This window comes from Eriocheir sinensis, chromosome 5 (genome assembly GCF_024679095.1).
Source record: "Eriocheir sinensis breed Jianghai 21 chromosome 5, ASM2467909v1, whole genome shotgun sequence".
NCBI lineage: Eukaryota > Metazoa > Arthropoda > Malacostraca > Decapoda > Varunidae > Eriocheir > Eriocheir sinensis.
The window spans coordinates 24,869,522-24,888,614 of record NC_066513.1 but is presented as its reverse complement, the minus strand read 5'-3'; the positions used below and the strand labels follow the sequence as shown (position 1 = coordinate 24,888,614).

General features: G+C 44.4%; 1 protein-coding gene across 1 annotated transcript in view; it reads right to left on the bottom strand.

Annotated features, from left to right (window-relative positions):
- Nucleotides 1-19,093, bottom strand: part of LOC126983036 (nephrin-like) — a 58,767-nt gene that overhangs the window by 10,960 nt on the left and 28,714 nt on the right. Inside the window, exons 5-12 of the mRNA XM_050835474.1 lie at nucleotides 17,507-17,658; nucleotides 15,795-15,939; nucleotides 13,293-13,423; nucleotides 10,869-11,028; nucleotides 4,614-4,765; nucleotides 3,962-4,103; nucleotides 3,066-3,226; nucleotides 2,515-2,653 (exon numbers count right to left, since the gene is read on the bottom strand). Of these exons, the coding sequence (XP_050691431.1) occupies nucleotides 2,515-2,653; nucleotides 3,066-3,226; nucleotides 3,962-4,103; nucleotides 4,614-4,765; nucleotides 10,869-11,028; nucleotides 13,293-13,423; nucleotides 15,795-15,939; nucleotides 17,507-17,658 (1,182 nt within the window). The remainder of the gene's footprint in view (nucleotides 1-2,514; nucleotides 2,654-3,065; nucleotides 3,227-3,961; nucleotides 4,104-4,613; nucleotides 4,766-10,868; nucleotides 11,029-13,292; nucleotides 13,424-15,794; nucleotides 15,940-17,506; nucleotides 17,659-19,093) is intronic.

Sequence of the window (19,093 nt, the reverse complement as noted above, 5' to 3'; positions counted from 1 at the left end):
GAGACGTTGGGCTCAATTGTAGTTATGTGGGGCGGTGTGCGTGCAGGTGTGTGAGTGTATCCGTGGGAGGAGGAGGAGGAGGAGGAGGAAGAGGAGGAGGAGGCTAATGCTTGATGGTTAAGGAGAAGAAAACTTAGAGTTAAGGGGCGGCGAGAGTAAGGGAAAAGGGAATGGAAAAGGAGGAAATAGAGGAGCAGGAGGGGTATATTTGGGGCTGGGAAAAGGTGCAGAAAGGAGAAAAGGAGAGGTAAGAGGAGAGGGAGAGAAAGGACAAAAGGAACGAGGAAGAGAGACAGAGAGGGGCTAAGAAAAGGAAGAATAGGGAGAGGATAGGACCGGCGACACAGAGAGAGGTAGAAAAAGAATGGGAGAGGAAGAAGGGGATAGAGGAGAAGGGAGCGAGAGGGGCTAGAAAAAAGTGAAGAGAGAGGAGGAGGAGAAAAAGTGGAGAGGTTGAGAAGGACCAAGAAAGGGAAGAGACGGGGTAAGGACTTATATATGTTTATGTAAGTGTGTGTGTGTGTGTGTGTGTGTGTGTGTGTGTGTGTGTGTGTGTGTGTGTGTGTGTGTGCAGTAGTTAGTAAGTCCGAGCCTTCTACTCCATATTTATGACGCTAAAATGCTCACCCTACCATGCTGTCACTTCTAAATTTTGTGCTTTCTTTATTTTTTATTCTTTTTGTGTGTCTCCCTCTTTCGCTTTCGTTGTAAAAGTGTGTGTGAGTGTGGATGTCTGTCTGTCTACCTGTCTGTCTGTCTGTCTCTCTTTGTGCCGGAGTAGTTTATTTATATATTCGTTTATTTATTTATATTTTATTTATTTATATATTTGTTTACGTTTACCCCTGCCGCGGTATTTCATTCCACAGAGGTTTCGAAATCCTGCAGTTATCGGCTTAGGCAATCGTGTTTATTTACATGGTGGTGGTGGAGGTGGTGGTGGTGGCGAGTGTTTGGGTCTTGCTCCTCTATCTCTATTTGCATGGCGATGAAGAAAATAGACAACTTTTTTCAATTATATTCTTTAAACGCCTTATCGTCATCTCTTCGCTGGCATTTCTATTTCTATTCTCTTTTTATTCCGTCGCTCATCCACAGCCTACCACAGTTTTCCTTTCATCTCATTCACTTGGTTCTCTCTCGCCGGATATTCTTTTTCGTTTTGTTCGCTTACGTTTTACTCTTTTAACTCTTATTGCCCATTCGCGGGGGATTCTTTTTCATCCTTTTTCCCATCAGCGTCCCACCAATGCGTCCAATTTTGATCTGATTTTATTCGCCTTATTCTGCCACTCATTCACATCCATACGCAGGTGACTACTATTATTCTCTCCCTCTTTATTGTGTATTTTATTTTGCGTTCTCTAATTTGTTACGCACTCAGGTTCATATGACGGGGATTTTATTACTTATCTCTATGCTGCTGGTTATTCTTTTCTCTTTCTCTCTTGGCTCTATTTCGCAACGGCAGCCTTTAGCACGTATTCGCGGCTCCCACAGTAATGCAAGCGCCCAAATGAAAAGGTGAAAAGGAAAACAGCGTAATGCTCCCACGGAACGGCTCGCGGGTAAAGAGGCAGAGAACCGCTTTCACTTGTGTGGTGTCCGGCAGTGTGTGATGTCCTGCATGGCGCTCTTGTACGGTGGCTCGGTGTATGAAGTGGTTGAAGGTATGGTTGGATGTATAGAGTGGCTGAGTGTATACAGATTGGATTGGATGTATACAGTGGATGAATGTATAGAGTGGTTCGATGTATATACTGGTTGGATGTATATACTGCTTGCATGTATAAAGTAGTTGAGTGTATACAGGGATTGGGTGTATAGAATGGATGGATGGATGGATTTTTTTTTTTTTTACAATATAGGAGACAGCTCAAGGGCACACAAAAAAGGAAACAATAATAAAAAAAGCCCGCTACTCGCTGCTCCTAAAAAGAATCCAAAGAGGTGGCCGAAAGAGGGGTTGGATGCATAGAAAGGTTGGATATATAGACAGGTTGAATGTATAGAGGGGTTGTATGTACATAATAGGTGAGTGTATATAATTTAATTTGCAAGAAGTATCGTTTTGAGTAGGAGAGAAGGAGATAACTCACGAAGAACGGAAAAATTAGTATAAAATAGAAATATACCCTTTCGAAATAGAAAATGCGGAACAGCACTCAAAGGACAGACAATCAATTAAAAAAATACAGGTGGAGTTCTCGTTTTTAAATAATGTGTGATAAAAGAACACACACACACACACACACACACACACACACAAGGAACAGCAAAAAAATAGAAAAAAGAGAATGGTGCTAATATTGAAATAGACACGTGAAAACAAAGCTCCCGAGGTGTGCATAAAAAAGACACTCATCTCGAAATTAAAGAAACCAAAAATACCTAAGGAACAGAAAAAAAAGAAAAGCACCTACGTAGAAAATGGGAAGCGACACTCACGGAGAAAAAAAGAAGGAAAAAGTGGAAAAAGTTAAAGTAGGTAGCCAGGAAAAAGTTCACACTCACCTGTCCGCTTCTCAGCCACGTCCTTGAGCGTGTACACCTGTATGGGTAGAACCTCGCTACGGCCCTTGGCGTTGGCGGAGTAGACGCGACCACGGAAGGCGAGGCCGGGGGGAAGATCGTCCACGGAGAGGAAGGGAACCTGGGAAGGGAGGCAGAGAGGGGAGTTAAAAGAGGGAGAAGTTGAAAAAGGTAGATGAAGACTGAGAGAGAAAGAGAAAAATGGGAAAGGAGAGGGAGGGGGTTTTGAGAGAGAGAGAGAGAGAGAGAGAGAGAGAGAGAGAGAGAGAGAGAGAGAGAGAGAGAGAGAGAGAGAGAGAGAGAGAGAGAGAGAGAGCATAAACACGTATATTTACTCTATTCCAAAGCGACTCATCACTGTATATATAAATAAACAAATAAATGATGGCAACAAAGTGTATAACAAACAACAACGAGATTGAATAACATACTCTCTCTCTCTCTCTCTCTCTCTCTCTCTCTCTCTCTCTCTCTCCCCCCGACACACACACACACACACACACACACACACACACACACACACATTCACGCACCACGTTGGAAGTGTTTGCGATGAGGGTGTCGGTGTGTTGCTCCCGAAGCTCAAGGGTAAAGGTCTGCGGCAGCCCCCCGTCGAACCCAGCAACGCAGCGCACGTGCACCACCGACACGGACAGGTTGAAGGAGGAACAGTTGTGCACCGGGTCTGGGCGCCCTGTGAGAAATAGGTAGACGGATAGAAAGATAGGTAGATAGATAAAGAGAATAGAATGATCTGTATGTCTGTCGAATAACGGAGAGCAGAATCCTCGCCTGTGTAGCCTATTTGTGTATGTGTTACGTGGTGTAGTGTGAAGTATCCGTAATGTGGGATTTACGAGTATATAGACGTAAAGGTGTATTGCATTGAGGGATAGATTCGCTCGCCTTTCCTTGTAGATATAGTGTGCTTTGATGAAGTGTGAACTGTGTATAAAATGTAAATAGTTAAAGTCATATTGTTGTCACTGTAGTTTAGACTAGAGAGGCAAAAATACCTTCCCCTGCGTCCCTTTCCTAATAATTTGGAGCATGGACTATGAGGTTTGTTGTGTACTGTGCAACGTCTGTGTAGATTATAGCCATAGTGTCTAGTTTAGGACAGCGAGATTCCAATACCATCCTCTTTGTCACTTCCCTGCTAGGATAAGATGTGCAACTGTCTATCTATCTACCTATCGATTTTTTTTTTACAGCTAGGGAGGCAGATCAAGGGAAAAAAAAAATATGTCAACAAAAAACGGCTCCCTAGACGCACCTCCGCAAAAGAAAAAAAAACAAAAAACGAGAGGCCAAAAGAAAGGTTCATTCCGGGTGGAGAGGTGTCTATCTATCTGTATATCTATCTATCTATCTATATTTGCATGAGTTCTTGTCCTACTTACCGCTAGGCAGGTAGACACACACTCACCTGCTGGGAACACGTGGAAGACGCAGGGTCGCCGCTGCTGGCCCACGACGTTGGTGCCCCAGCAGAGCAGCGTGCCGTAGTCCAGCTCCGAGGTGGGCGTGTAGCTGACGGTGGAGCTGGACGAGCCCACCTTTATGTCGTCCTGCGGGAGGGGGAAGGGTGTGTCAGGCAGAAATTAGTGGATAGTGATATTTATTTTTTATCGCGTTACCGTTTGTTTTCCCGTATTAATTTTTATACTATTTATTTAGCATCCTGTCGCGGCCTTTTATACATTCTTTCGGATTTCCTTTTTCAATGGATCATCGTAGTGGGGGCAATGTTTTATGCACAATTTTGTTTTATTCCGGGTATTTTTTTGATGGCTGTGCGTTGGCCATGACCTCTCCCCGACCGTGAAAAACTGACATTAATTACCTTTTACACTCTATGCTTTTATACCGTGTACTATTCATACTCTATATTTGTTCGTAGTCTGATATTCTTTCTGATTTCTTTGCACCCTGATCAGCCTTTGTTTTCTCTTATTTACTGAATTCGTAATGCGTAGCTATCACGAGACGGTATAACGTAAGTATAAAATAAATGTTTGATGTCCCGGTATTGTCTTCTTTTGTGTGAGTGCGTGTGTGTGTCTTCATCCCTTCCTTACCTGGGGAATCTCAACACTCTCGCCGCTGTTGTTGAAGGTCCATCGGTAGGTGAAGGGCCGCGGGTGAGCGTCAACGTGGCAGGGAATGTTAACCTTCTCGTGTCTGGCGGCGCCGTGGTACGACATGTGCGGCTCACGACACACCGGGGCGTCTGGAAAGGGAGAGAGAGGTGGGGTGATGCATTGTGACGTGAGACAAGGATGTGGCGGAGGAAGAGGAGAAGGAGGAGGACGAGAAGGAGGACGAGGAGGAGGAGGACGAGGAGGAGGAGGTTGTAGTGGTTGAACAAGAGGCGAAGGGGAAGGAATATTATGGTGGTGGAAGGGAAGGAAGGCGGAGAAAGGAGACTAATTTTAGATTGAGGAAGAGGAGGAAAAGGCGGGGACGGTGAAGGACGGGGAATAAGAGGCTGAAGAAGAGGTTGAGAAGGAGGAGGATGACGTTTAAGATTACGGAGAGGAGCAGGGACAGGTTGGAGAGAAAGAAGGAGAAGAAGCAGGAGTCTTAGTAGGGTAGAATAAGCCGGAGGAGGAGGAGGAGGAGGAGGAGGAGGAAAAACATGGAATCATGGACTAGCAGGCAGCAGAAAGCCTGTTGGCTCATTACTAGGCTGCCTGCGTTCAGTGATTTAATCAATCCGTTTGCCATAGGAGTGGCTTGCAGGGAAGGATTAAAGCACTTGTGTACCTACTCTTGGGAACGTTCAGTTCACACCCGTTGCAGCAAAGTGGCGATCAATGCATTTCTTGAAGGAGTTGATGGTCTCTGCGCTAACCACTTCTGCAGGAAGGCTGTTCCAGTGGCGAACAACTCTATTTGAGAAATAACTCCTGCCGATGTCGGTATTGCATCGCTTTGCTTGAATTGTTTTTCCGTTGTTTCTTGTTCTCAGGTTAGTTTGTAGCGTGAAGAAGAAGAAGAAGAAGAAGAAGAAGAGGAAGAGGAAGAGGAAGAGGAGGAGGAGGAGGAGAGACAGGTGGTCGAGGAGGAGGAGAAGGAGGAGAAGGAGGAAGAAACGGAGAATTATAAAGTATATCAGGATGACAAGGAGGAGTAGTAGATAGAGGAGGAGGAGGAGGAGGAGGAGGAGGAGGAGGAGGAGGAGGAGAAAGGTGGATTTAGGCACGGAGGAGTCTTTGATAAGAAGGGCAAGGATGACTAAGATGAGAAAGGCAAGGAAGAAGAGAAGGGGAAGGAAGAGGAGGAGGAGGAGGAGGAGGAGGAGGAGGAAGATGGAGAAGCAGTCGAGAAAACAGAGAAGGCGGAGGATAAGGAGGAGAAGAGGTGGAGGAGGAGGAGGGAGGGCAGGTGAGACAGGTGTGTTTGAGGGGAGGTAATGGGACGTTCGCACCTGGCTGGCTGGAGGCAGGTGGTGGCGCTGCCTGACTTTACATTTACTCCTATTCTCACACGTGTGGGTAGAAAATAGGTCAATCTGTTACTTTAAACGGAAGGGAAGGGAGATTAAAGGTTGCAATAGAGAAAAAAATGGTTGTTATACGTTTTCCAGCAAAAACAATAGAATTCTGAATCAAATTTATGCCAGTTCACTTTGTTTACTTAATATCTTCGCACGTCCAAGCATGAGGTGACCCAATTTAATATTATTCAAAGGAAATGGAAAGCAGCTTAAGTTTTAGAAGGGAGGAATAAAATGACTTAATTCTTCGCCATTTATACAGAGTCCAATCGGTAAAAACTGTTGTGCTATAAATTCACTCATCCTCACACGTCAGGGAGCAAAACAGGATAGTCCATCATACTTAAACGAAAATAAGGAAAGAAAGGTTTTAATTGAGAAAAATATGGGCAAATTATAGTTTGTCATAAATAATAAATGGACTTACTCATATTTCATAGGTTTTATATGTACTCATTCTTCTTTACGTGGAAATCTAAAATGGACTAATGTATTATTTTCAAATGGGAACGAAGGAAGATTAAATGTTGCAATTTATCATGAAAGCAGAAGCAGTCTCTGAAAATAATACCTTTTCTCTACATCAATATTCTCTATTTTTACACGCCGAGGCACAAAGCGGCCAATTTATTATTTTGTAAGCGGAAATAAAAACAAAAAGACCAAAAGTTGCAAAGACAAAACATGATAACTTTTTTTCCGCCATATTTTTTACAGCAATAAAAGCAACTCAGAGCAACAGCAACAGAGAACAAAAAAAAAGTTCGTTCAGCGCCGTTCAACAAAAAGAATATAGAGGCGTCTGAATGAATAGTGTCTTCATTACCTACATATTGCCAGTCTCCACACGTCTATGAACAGAAGGAACCAATCTGTTACTCTAAATCGAGAGTAAAGAAAGACTAAAGGCTTCAGTGGGGAAATCATGATTATAGAGTATTTACCTTTAACAGATAGACTCATTCAATATCAACAACACCCATTGTTTTTACTGTGTATTTTTTCGCATGTCCAGGCTCTGAATGGCATGATCTGTTATTTTCAAACGGAAATGAAGAGAGAAAAATGGTTGCAATAGAAAAAGGAAGTTATTTACAGGTCACCATAACTTCCCTGTCGATAAAAATGTGTTCGCTGTATATTTAACACTCGCTTATGTATAGGTTGTCACCCTATTGGTCTTAAACTGACCGGAAGGGAATGATATTATTTACAGAAAAGAAGAGATGGCAGTAATATCAAATTTGCCATAGCAACAGAGCTTCTTATACTTCAATAAGTTTCTGCTTACTCTGCTAACTTCCTATTTTCACGTCTAGAAATGAAGAGCGGCAATCCATCACTCTTAAACGGAAATGAAGGGGAAGAAAAATTGGATCAGACAGGGGAAAAAAATATAGTTGTCCTAAAGAAAGAGGTGCTGTCAATAGACCAATAAATTATATTGTAAATGAAGGCAGACTAGAAGACTAGAGAGAGAGAAGAAATACAAAAGGAAACTACGCTCCTAAACTATATCACAGCACATGTTACTATATATATATTAAGCCATAACAAAGGAACGATGAGGGGAAGAATCCAGACGCGTAAGCAAGAAAAGTAGTATTATATTCAATGTAGGAAAAATCCCTCCCAGACGTTTCTGCGAATGGTCGGGGCGCGCGGGGCATGTTTTACTGCCATTACGCTGACGTAGTCGTCGTAAATAAGGCTTTTAGTGACTGGTGGCATCAGGGGACCAACATTGCCTCTCACTCTCGCAAGATGTACAGTACTTCTTTAGTATTTTTTTCTCTTGGACATGGGGAAGCGATGGCTGAGGGCGCCGAGAGTCCAGGAGGATAAGGGTTCGAGTCCCATCCGCCGCCACAACCAGGATTTTTCAGTCACCGCCGAGTGGCCTAAGACTACCCACATGTTGTCCTTAAGACCACCTATCAACCTGACTTAGATTTTCTCTAAAGAGCTGAAGAGATGGGGGCAGCTCGAACTAAGCAGGATGACGCTTCTATAAACACTTGCCTGCGCAATAACGGGCTGAACCTGACCATCAGGTCAGAACAAGAAAGCCGACGGGCGGAGTCCGAAACGTACAGAAAAAAATGGAAGCTAGAATAAGTGGATTATGACATGTGGTGACGCTCCGGTGTGTTTACATAGTCCCTCTCGGGAGCCGCCGAGTAATATAAACACGGCTTGTTGCGTGCGTAGAGTTTTCCACTTCACTCCCTCGGTAACGCTCCTCTTGTAACACGTGTTTTGTTTGTCCAGTAGGAATTGAATAATTGGTGGGAATCTGGTGGAGGTCTTGCTGAAAACCTTCTGCTGATCAGCCCTATCACAGCACATGTTACTATATATATATTAAGCCATAACAAAGGAACGATGAGGGGAAGAATCCAGACGCGTAAGCAAGAAAAGTATAATATTTCATAATGTAGGAAAAATCCCTCCCAGACGTTTCTGCGAATGGTCGGGGCGCGCGGGGCATGTTTTACTGCCATTACGCTGACGTAGTCGTCGTAAATAAGGCTTTTAGTGACTGGTGGCATCAGGGGACCAACATTGCCTCTCACTATCGCAAGATGTACAGTACTTCTTTAGTATTTTTTTCTCTTGGACATGGGGAAGCGGTGGCTGAGTGGTTTGCGTGCCGGCGCCGAGTCCAGGAGGATAAGGGTTCGAGTCCTATCCGCCGCCACAACCAGGATTTTTCAGTCACCGCCGAGTGGCCTAAGACTACCCACATATTGTCCTTAAGACCACCTATCAACCTGGACTCTAGATTTTCTCTCTAAAGAGCTCAAAGATGATCTCCGGGGGGCAGCCTGAACTAAGCAGGATGACGCTTCTATAAACACTTGCCTGCGCAATAACGGGCTGAACCCGACCATCAGGTCCCACCAAGAAAGCCGACCGGCGCCATAGTCCGAAACGTACAGAAAAAAATGGAAGCTAGAATAAGTGAATTATGACATGTGGTGACGCTCCGGTGTGTTTACATAGTCCCTCTCGGGAGCCGCAGAGTAATATAAACACGGCTTGTTGCGTCCGTAGAGTTTTTCACTTCACTCCCTCGGTAACGCTCCTCTTGTAACACGTGTTTTGTTTGTCCAGTAGGAATTGAATAATTGGTGGGAATCTGGTGGAGGTCTTGCTGAAAAACCTTCTGCTGATCAGCCTGCTGATTCTAAATGTGGCAGGAGCTTTACTGAGACTTTATGTTGTTGAAGAAAATTCTAACATTTTGCGTATAGTGTTATCCAAAACTGTCTATCATGTATAAGAGATGTGCTAAGACAAACCATAAAAAAACACTTATAGCACTAGAGCATATGCGAATAACAGACAACCCCCATGAGCACCAGACAAGAATCCAGCCAATCAGGAGAGGCCGCCGAGGCGTCGGAGGGACACTTCGTTTGAATAGACTTAATTCTTTATTAGCTTCCTTCCTGCAGTCTTCATAATTCACGAAGGTCAGCCTTTTTCACATTTAAATTGCGCACTAACGACTAATTCATGACACGACATCTCATTAATGATTCTATTCTTGTGTTTTACTTGTTCTCTATTGCCCATTCTTTTAGCATTCAAATAACTTTCACGTGATATATAACAACTCTTCCTTTTTCTTCTTGTTCTTGCTGTCTTCATCTGCTGTTTTGCTTTTTCCTTTTCCTTCTATTCCTCTGTTTATTCGCGTATTCTCAAAACCCTCACGCTCCATGTCCTTCGCGGGAGCAGTCATTCTTTTAACATGAGAGTTGCGTGTAAGTAACCGGTTCATGACACCTTCCCTTTATTAATGCCACGACTAACAGCCTTGGACAGGGGACAAAGACCGTCCTCCCTTTTCTCTACCTCTTTCCCTTTCTTAATCAGTTTATGGTCTATCTATCCATCTATCTATCTCTCTGTCGATCTATCCATCTGTCTATCTATGTGTGCCTCATTTACCCTTTTCTTGGATACAGTAATGGCTCTTTGTCTCAGTCCTTCTCCTGCCTCTTCTACCGTTATTTTCATTCACTGAGCTAATGGCGTGACAAGATCAATGCCAACACTTGCGGACGAGTTATTTTTATTGTGGCTTCTGTTTGTCCTTGCGATTTTCGAGAAGTATTGCTTTCATCTCTTTTTTATTGTTTGGACGTCTTCTGCATTCCATTCTGCGATCACTCATACAGGCACACACGCATATTTAGGTGAACTGTTTTCATTATCTTCGCATTGGTTTCAGTGCTTTCTATCTACTATTCTGCTCTCACAAACATGCTTAAAACACATAGATCGTCGTAATAGTGTCTTGGATCATGATTACATTCTCATATACATGCGAGCAAAGGTACACTCACACGCACCTACACCCACACCCACCCACACACCCACATACGCACACATACACCCCCTCCACACTCACACACATACACCCACCCACACCCACACCCACACCCACACACGGATACAAGCTAGCGATGTCCTTCCCTTGTTTTCCTTCCCTGGTTTTCTCTAACACAGCAAGATTTGTTTCACGAGTAATCGCTTTCCTGGGCTTTTTGGATTTGTCACAGCATACACACCTACGTACCCTTCCCCAACCCTTACCCAGACACACATAACTCCCGCCCACACCCTCACCCCCCACACGCACAGGTAAGGGAGTATCAAAATAACTCTCCGACCCTCTTCCATTTGAGTTATCTATCATCTGCTTACGGGAATCATTTATAATCTACTTTTTTCATCTGTTCTCTTGAGCTGCGTTCTTTGCTGTAGAAAAACATATAGGCACAGACACAGACAGGCACATAGAGAACATATGGACACGTACACTTGACCCTGAGGTGTATGGCTTTGGACTGGCCGTCGCCCTCGATGTTGGAGCCGACGCAGTAGTAGTTCCCCGAGGAGGCGCGTGTCACCCTCTGCAGCACGAGGCTCTGGTTGCTGATGATGACGCCGGCCGTGATGTTGTGGTGTAGCTCCGTGCCCTGTGACGAGGCGGGAGGGGGAGATAAGAAGGTGGTGAGGTGCTATGACGGGCCAGGAAAAACGGGAAAAAAATAATTACGTAGGGGAAAGAAACGGAATACAATGGCGTTTTTTGTACACAAGGAGATAATAGAGTGTTAAGGATAGATGAGGAGGCGAACTGTTAGTAGAGGAGGTGAAGCAGGGAATGTTACACGGGGGAAGGGAACTGAAAAGGATAAGGTGTAATTCTGATGGGAAGAGAAGGAAATGTCAGGAAGAGACGAAAAGGGATGAATTGTTAGAGTGATATGGGAAGAAGCTGAAGTGTTGCAAAAGGAAGTGGCAGAAAGTGATAAATGAAAAGTGAAAAAGAAGAGAAGATGAAAAAATATTGTTACGTAGAAAATTATGAAAGAATTGTTATTATAATAGTGTGCGTGTGTGTGAAAGTGTGTGTGTGTGTGTGTGTGTGTGTGTGTGTGTGTGTGTGTGTGTGTGTGTGTGTGTGTGTGTGTGTGTGTGTGTGTGTTTGTCTGTTTGTTTGTCTAGTTTTATACTTTCTTACGGATCAATAAAGCAAAGATGTTATCCCCAGTACACACACACACACACACACACACACACACACACACACACACACACACACACACACACACACACACACACACACACACACACACACACACACACACACATACGTGCACACAAACAAACAAACAAACAAACAAGAGATTAGTAGCGGGTAATCCGTCACAAGAGGGTGAGGGAAGGTAAAGAAAGGTGAGCCCGGAACAAAGGTGAGTCATAAACACAACACCTGGCCGCGAGGATACAGGGATTAGAGGGCTTCGAGGTGACTTTGGGGGAGAGGGAATAAGAATAGGGAAAAAAGCGGGGAAGGGGAGTCAGGGAGAATAGAAATGCGGGGATAGAAGTGGAATTGAGGGGAAGGAATAGGAAAACAGGGTGTGGAGTCAGAAAAAAAATAAAGAAGGAAGAGAATTACAAGGGTCAGAGATTAATGGTGGAAATAATAGAAACAAATATAGAGGAAGGGACGTGAGGCAAAGAGTGCAGTGGGAATAGAAAATAAATGAAAGGAGTGGAAGGGAACACATACGATAGCAGGATCCAGTAATAGAAAAGGGAAATAGAGAAAGAAGAAGAGTTATGAGGTAGAGATTGAAGTTGTAAAGAAGGGTAAAGAGAAAATGAAGGTTCGTGAAGGCAAAGAGGACAGTGATGGAAGAAGAGGAATTGAGGGGACTGACTAGGCAAGAGTGTAATAAGGTTTTCATTTACAAGAAGAGAAACAGTTCGAGGTAAATAAAATAAGAACAAAAAGATACACGCTGGTTCTCCTCCTGCAAATAGTTGATAGGGTAACCGCATGAGGGTCAGGATCGGAGGTTGAGGTGTATTTATACTTCCCTCTTGAAAGCGTTTAAGTTGTAGACAGGAAGAGATACTCGTACAAACAAAGGAAGGATATTCTATAGTTTACCAGAGAAAGGGATAGCATCTGGATAGCGAGGGCGAAGACTGCTGGCGACGATTCAGAATACTTATTAAAGTCTCAGGGAGGCTTATTTAGCAAGAGGCGAGATGTGAAGTTTCCGGTTAAAGTTTTGAATTAATGAGAGCTTACTTTTATCAAATAATAGGGATTACATATATGGGAGGTTGTATCGAGTTGTAAGGTGGAGAAATAGTTTGTGTAGTACTGAAGGACACAGTGAACACTAGAGAGAGTGGGAGATAGAACAGAGTGCTGCGGAACACCATTGTTAATAGGTTTATGGGTAGAACAGTGACCGTCTACAACAGAAAAGATTGGTCTGAAAAGAAAAAGGAGATAAAAGTACAGAGAGAGAGAGAGAGAGAGAGAGAGAGAGAGAGAGAGAGAGAGAGAGAGAGAGAGAGAGAGAGAGAGAGAGAGAGAGAGAGAGAGAGAGAGAGAGAGAGAGAGAGAGAGAGAGAGAGAGAGAGAGAGAGAGAGAGAGAGAGAGAGAGAGAGAGAGAGAGAGAATCCGTTGGAGGGTAGTTAAGAAAGTAAAGATTTGTGCCAGACTGCCAAAAAACATTCGAGATGTCTCAGGCAATACCAAAAGTTTTACCGACACTGCTAAGAGAGGATGGCTAGGAGTCATTTAGGAAGGCCAAGAGATCACCTGCGGAACACCAGTTATTTTAGATTTGGATTGAAATTCAGATTTAAACTTAATGAAAAAAAACTATGCTATCTCAAGTTGGGGAAGAGTCCGAGACTCCGAAGCCTTACCTCATGTTTCCAGACCACCTTGTACACCCAGGGGTTGGCCTTGATGGAACACTCGAAGTACACGTCATCCCCCTCCTCGATGTTACTCAGGTTGAGGGAGCGGCCGACGTGCAGGGTTGCCTCGGGGACGTCTGCATGGGAGGGTGGGAAGGAAGGCAGGAAGGAAGGAGAGAACAGAGTGAGGGAAGGAAGGAGGAAAGGTGAGAACGTACAGGTTGGCAGTAAGATAGAGGGATGGAAGGGAGACAGTGAGGGAAAGAAGGAGGAAAGAGAAGAAATGGAGGAAGGTGAAAAGGTATGAAAGTTGGAAAAAAAGAAAAGAAGGGAAGGAGGAGGAGGAGGAGGAGGGGAAGATGGGTAATGGCGTGCGGGAGTCAGGGAGAGAGACAGAGAAGAATGGAAGATCGAAGGGAGGGAGAGGGTTGAGAAGAAAGGAAGGGAGGGAGGGAGGATGGAAGGGAAGGAGAGAGGAAAAGTATATTAGATAATGGTAGTGGTTTTCAATGTCATTCAGGGGAGATATAATAATAATAATAATAATAATAATAATAATAATAATAATAATAATAATAATGGGGATGATGATAATGGAATTGCTCATATTAATGTTGGTATTACTGGTGTTGGTGGTGGTGGTGATGGCGGTGGTGATGAAATGGAGTTAATTGAATTTGTTGCTTTTAGTTGTCGTCTTTTCAGTGGTGGTGGTGGTGGTGGTGGAGAAGATTGGCATGGAAAAGAAATATTGGTGATGGCCATGACAGCGTTGTCCTTAGCTGTGGTGGTGGTGGAGGAGGTGGTGGTGGTGGTGGTGGTCGCTCCGTTTCAGTCTAGCGTAATGAAAAATATCTATCCTACGATGCTGATTAATATGTCCTCAAGTTCCGCCCTTAATAAAAAGTAGCGATCCTTTAATATTCTCGGATTTCTTGGCAGGTAACGAAGGAAGGAAGGAAGGAAGGAAGGAAGGAAGGAGGGAAGGAAGGAAGGAAGAAAGGGAGAGTGAAATTAATTAGTATGGAGAGTAATAGATTAGAGACTCTTTAATATGGCTCCATTTTCCTCCTTTTCTTCTCCTTCCTCCTCCTCCTCCTCCTCCTCCTCCTCCTCCTCCTCCTCACTCTTCTTCTTCCTCCTCCGCGCCCTACTCCAATCAATCCTCTTCCCCTTCCTGAACACATCCAGGTAATTTCTTCTCCATGTCATCCTTCTGAAACCCGCCTGTAATTCCCATTTTCTCTCTCTCTCTCTCTCTCTCTCTCTCTCTCTCTCTCTCTCTCTCTCTCTCTCTCTCTACCTGCCTGGCTCCATGTCTGTCTGTCTGCACCTTTATCAATCTCCGTCAACAAGTTTTTCGACCAAGTCTCATGCATATTCAGTCCCTCTCCAGATGTCCCCTTACACGAACATACCTTTGTGCATGTCCACCCTCCCCTACGCACTCCCGCGCCTGTTGTAAATTCTCTTCATTATAATCGTACTTCCCTCTCCTCTATTATTTATTCATTTCCCCTCTCTGTCCTCCCCTCTGAGTCTGTGATTGTATGGTTTCCTCTAGACATTTTTTTTCTCTCATGGTAAGGGGATACAGACCATGAGCTTAGCAAAACAATAAAGCCCCAGAGAAGGCAATGAGAATGGACACCAAAATGACAGGGCTAGTTTAGTTACCCTCTATACCCTACCTTCTTTAAAATAGTCCATCTGTGTTGTATTTTCCTTTCTCTCTTGATTGTATCCTTACTTATCTCCAATGGAAACTCATTCATAAGGATCGTTAAGGGCAGACAGTGAGGTGGAGGTAGAGCTGAGGGCCTACATTGCTGAGCGTAGCCTAGATACTCATAGTTCGTTGTAAACAGGTTTCAGCAACTGTCAACAACTACGTACTCTTGTGGGTTTTAAGAAATTTAGCTCCATTCTCCTTCCTTACAGACCCCTTCTATAAAAAAATAGTAACGTCCCTCTCCATGTATATCTCCACACACTACTTAAAGATCTACGTACTCTATCTCGTGGCTTTTTAAAAATCTTGCTTCTTTCACCTTTAACAACTGTCAACAACTACGTACTCTCTCGTGGCTTTAAAGAAATCTAGCTCCATTCACCTTCCTAACAGATCCCTTCTAGTGACGTTCCTCTCCACATATATCTCCACACACGACTTAAAGATCTACGTACTCTATCTCGTGTCTTTTTAAAAATCTCGCTACTTTCACCTTCCCTCAAACCTCTTCTAGTAACGTTCCTCTCCACGTATATCTCCACACACGACTTAAAGATCTACGTACTCTATCTCGTGTCTTTTTAAAAATCTCGCTACTTTCACCTTCCCTCAAACCTCTTCTAGTAACGTCCCTCTCCACGTATATCTCCACACACGACTTAAAGATCTACGTACTCTATCTCGTGGCTCTTTAAAAACCTTGCTACTTTCACCTTCCCTCAAACCTCTTCTAGTAACGTTCCTCTCCACGCATATCTCCACACACGAGTACTCACAGTGTACGTCGAGTAGCCAGTCATCGACCAGAGGGTGCGTGGTGACGGAGGGGGAGAAGGCCTCGCAACTCAGCATTCTCTCTCCGTCCCTGACCTGCGGCGTGAACTGAAGCTCGCTGGTGGTTACGTTCCCTTCGTGGCTGACCTGAGGAGGGGAGAGAGACAGGGATGGATACAGGAGGAAGAATATTGAGTTGTTGTGAAGTTGGTGTGCCAGTGTATAGTGGTGAGGGTGGCGAAGGGTGCCGGCGAGGTAGTGGTGATGGTGATATTGTGGTGGGTGAAAAATGAAAATATTGGTGGTGTTGGGGAGTTTGGCGTGTCATTGTGGAGTGGTGGGGTGGTGAATGGGGCAGGTGAGGGGGTGGTAGTGGTAGTGGTAGTAGTGGTAATGGAGGTGGAGGTGGTGGTGGTGGTAGTGATGGTGGTAGTGTAGCAGGTGAGGGAGAAGAATATTGGTGGTGTTGTGGAGTTTGGGGTGTCAGTGAGGTGCAGGGGAGGTGTTTTGGTATGGTGGTCGTGGTGTTGGTGGTCGTGGTGGTGGTGGTAGTGGTGGTGGTAGTGGTGGTGGTCGTCGTGGTGGTGGTGGTCGTGGTGGTGGTGGTGGTGGTGAGGGCGTGGGGTTCGCCAGCCAATATAATGAAACAAAGCCCCCAATTTCACGGCACGGCCACACCTGTCTGCCTGAGCCTCGGCGTAACACAGGTGCTTCACGAAATCGTCGGGCGCGCGGCTAATAAAGGAAATAAACACGGAAATAATTGAAATACGTGACGAGAACTGTAATGGTGTCTATGGCTCTCCTCTTTTCCTCTCTTTCACAAACTGTTATGGTATTTTCGCCACCGCTTCCTTGTTATTGTTTTTTCTTTTTTAACTTTTCAATAACAACAACAAGTTTATAGTGGACACATCTTGCGTTTGTGCTCTCGTGTGGAATGAGGGAGAGAGAGATGGAAAGAAAGACAGACATATACAGACAGACAGACAGATAGAGGCGGGGAGATGATGGAGAAAATAAAGAGAGTAGGAGAATAACATACAACATTTAAGTGGAAAGATAAAGAGACAAGAAGAAAGAAAATTAGATGTAGAGGAAGGAGACAGAATGGGAAATGGAGGTGAGAGAAAGAAAAGAAAATGGAAGGCTGATGACAGATTGAAGAGTTGCAGGAGTTGCGGGGAAAAGATGAACGATAAAGAAATGAGAGATAATTTTTGTGCAAGGGGAAAGGGCGTAATGAATTCACATGTTGGCTTAATATTTTCGGCGTAAAGATGAGGGACCTGAGTTTTCATAAGGGTGAACATGCAAAGAAAAGAATGCGTGAATGTGAGTGAAATATATATGCATACTTCTATTTCCTGGTGGAAGGGGGAAGATTAATATAAATTCACAGGTGGGCTAGGTATGTTTATGTGCGTGGGAGGGAGGGGGAGTTGACTTTTCGTGTTCGTAATATGAATATGTAAAGAGGCAAAAGAAAAATATATGCGCACTTTTATTTGCTTTGCTTAGGAGGAAAAGGAGGATATCAAAATGCATGTTGGCTTGGTATTTTTGGTGTTGGGGTGAGATATTTTTCACACACACAGACACACACACACACACACACACACACACGCACACACACACACACACACACACACACACACACACACACACACACACACACACACACACACACACACACACACTTACACGGACTCACCTTATCGCTGTGTGTGTTGAGTCTTGCCGGGCCGAGACGCCAGGTGATGGTGGCGGGGGGCCGAGCACCCGCCGCCTGGCACACCACCTTGTACGTCCGGCCGGCGCTCAGCGGGTCACGACTGCTCAGGAGGCGGACCCAGAGTGGCGAGACTGTGTTAGCGGAGAAAAGAATGGTTAGGAGCGTGGGAAGTGGGGGTAGGGGTGAGTGGGTATAGGTTTATGGGGAAGAGTAGAGGTGGATATGAGCCAGAGAAAGGTTCTTTTAGAGGTAGGAAATAATGTGGAAGAAGTGGAGCTAGGAATGGAAGAAAGGGGAGGTGTTAAGTGAGAAAATAGTGTTTAAGAGTGAGGGTGTGGGTGTGGGTGGAAGTACGGGTTTGAGTGGAAGAAAAGGGGTGGATATGCATTAAAGGAGGCGTCTTTTAGGAGTAGGAGATAGTGTGTGGAAGAAATTGAGCTAGGAGTGGAAGAAATGGGAGGTATAGGATGAAAATAAAATGAGTCGAGGCTGTGTGGGAGGAGGAGGAGATGGAGAAGGAGGAAAAGGGCTCTGGAGTGGTGTGCATGCGTTTGTGCGAGAGGAGAGGATGAGAACCCATTTTAACTGAGAGCCGAGTGGAAGATAGATGGTGTCCAGTTCAGTCGAGGGTCGGGGAAAATGCTTACACAACGGCAGTCAAGTTGTAAGGGGAGGAGGAAGAGAGGGGATGTGTGTATGTCTGAGAGACGGATGTAGGTGTACCATCTTGTGATCTGGGTGTAAGTAAACAGAGACTAGCTAGGATTGAGGGCAGCAGAACATAACTATAAAGGGGAGGAGTGTGGGATAGAACGTGTGGAATAAGAGAACAACATATAAAGACAGGAGAACGATAACTGCCCGAATGACTGAGTGACTGCTGATGTTGTAACAGTAGTAATGATGCGATAGATAATCAACTGGTAATCATGGTGAGTGAATAATTGGCCTCGTTACGTGATGATTGAAAACAAATAAGAGTTTAGCAAAGGGAAATGTGGGTCTGTGTGAGCGAGTGATAGAGTGACGGGGTATAATGGCGAATAAATAGATCGATAAAGTATATATTACCTATCAACGACGTACGCTATCCAATGTGTATGTTATCAGAGCTGTGTTGACGCGGACTAAAGGAGAGATAGATAGAAAGAGTACGTTGATGAGAGTGAAGTGTGCTCCTGAAAATGAGGAAGGAAAGAAGGGAGGATGAAATGAAAGAAATTGTGGAGAAACGGAGAAAGGAAGAAAACAATGACGGAGAGTATTATTGAAGGAACGAATGAAGAATGAAAAAAAAAAAATCAGAGCTGTGTTGACTCGGACTAAAGGAGAGATAGATAGAAAGATTACGTTGATGAGAGTGAAGTGTGCTCCTGAAAGTGAGGAAGGAAAGAAGGGAGGATGAAATGAAAGAAATTGTGGAGAAACGGAGAAAGGAAGAAAACAATGACGGAGAGTATTATTGAAGGAACGAATGAAGAATGAAAAAAAAAAATCAGAGCTGTGTTGACGCGGACTAAAGGAGAGATAGATAGAAAGAGTACGTTGACGAGAGTGAAGTGTGCT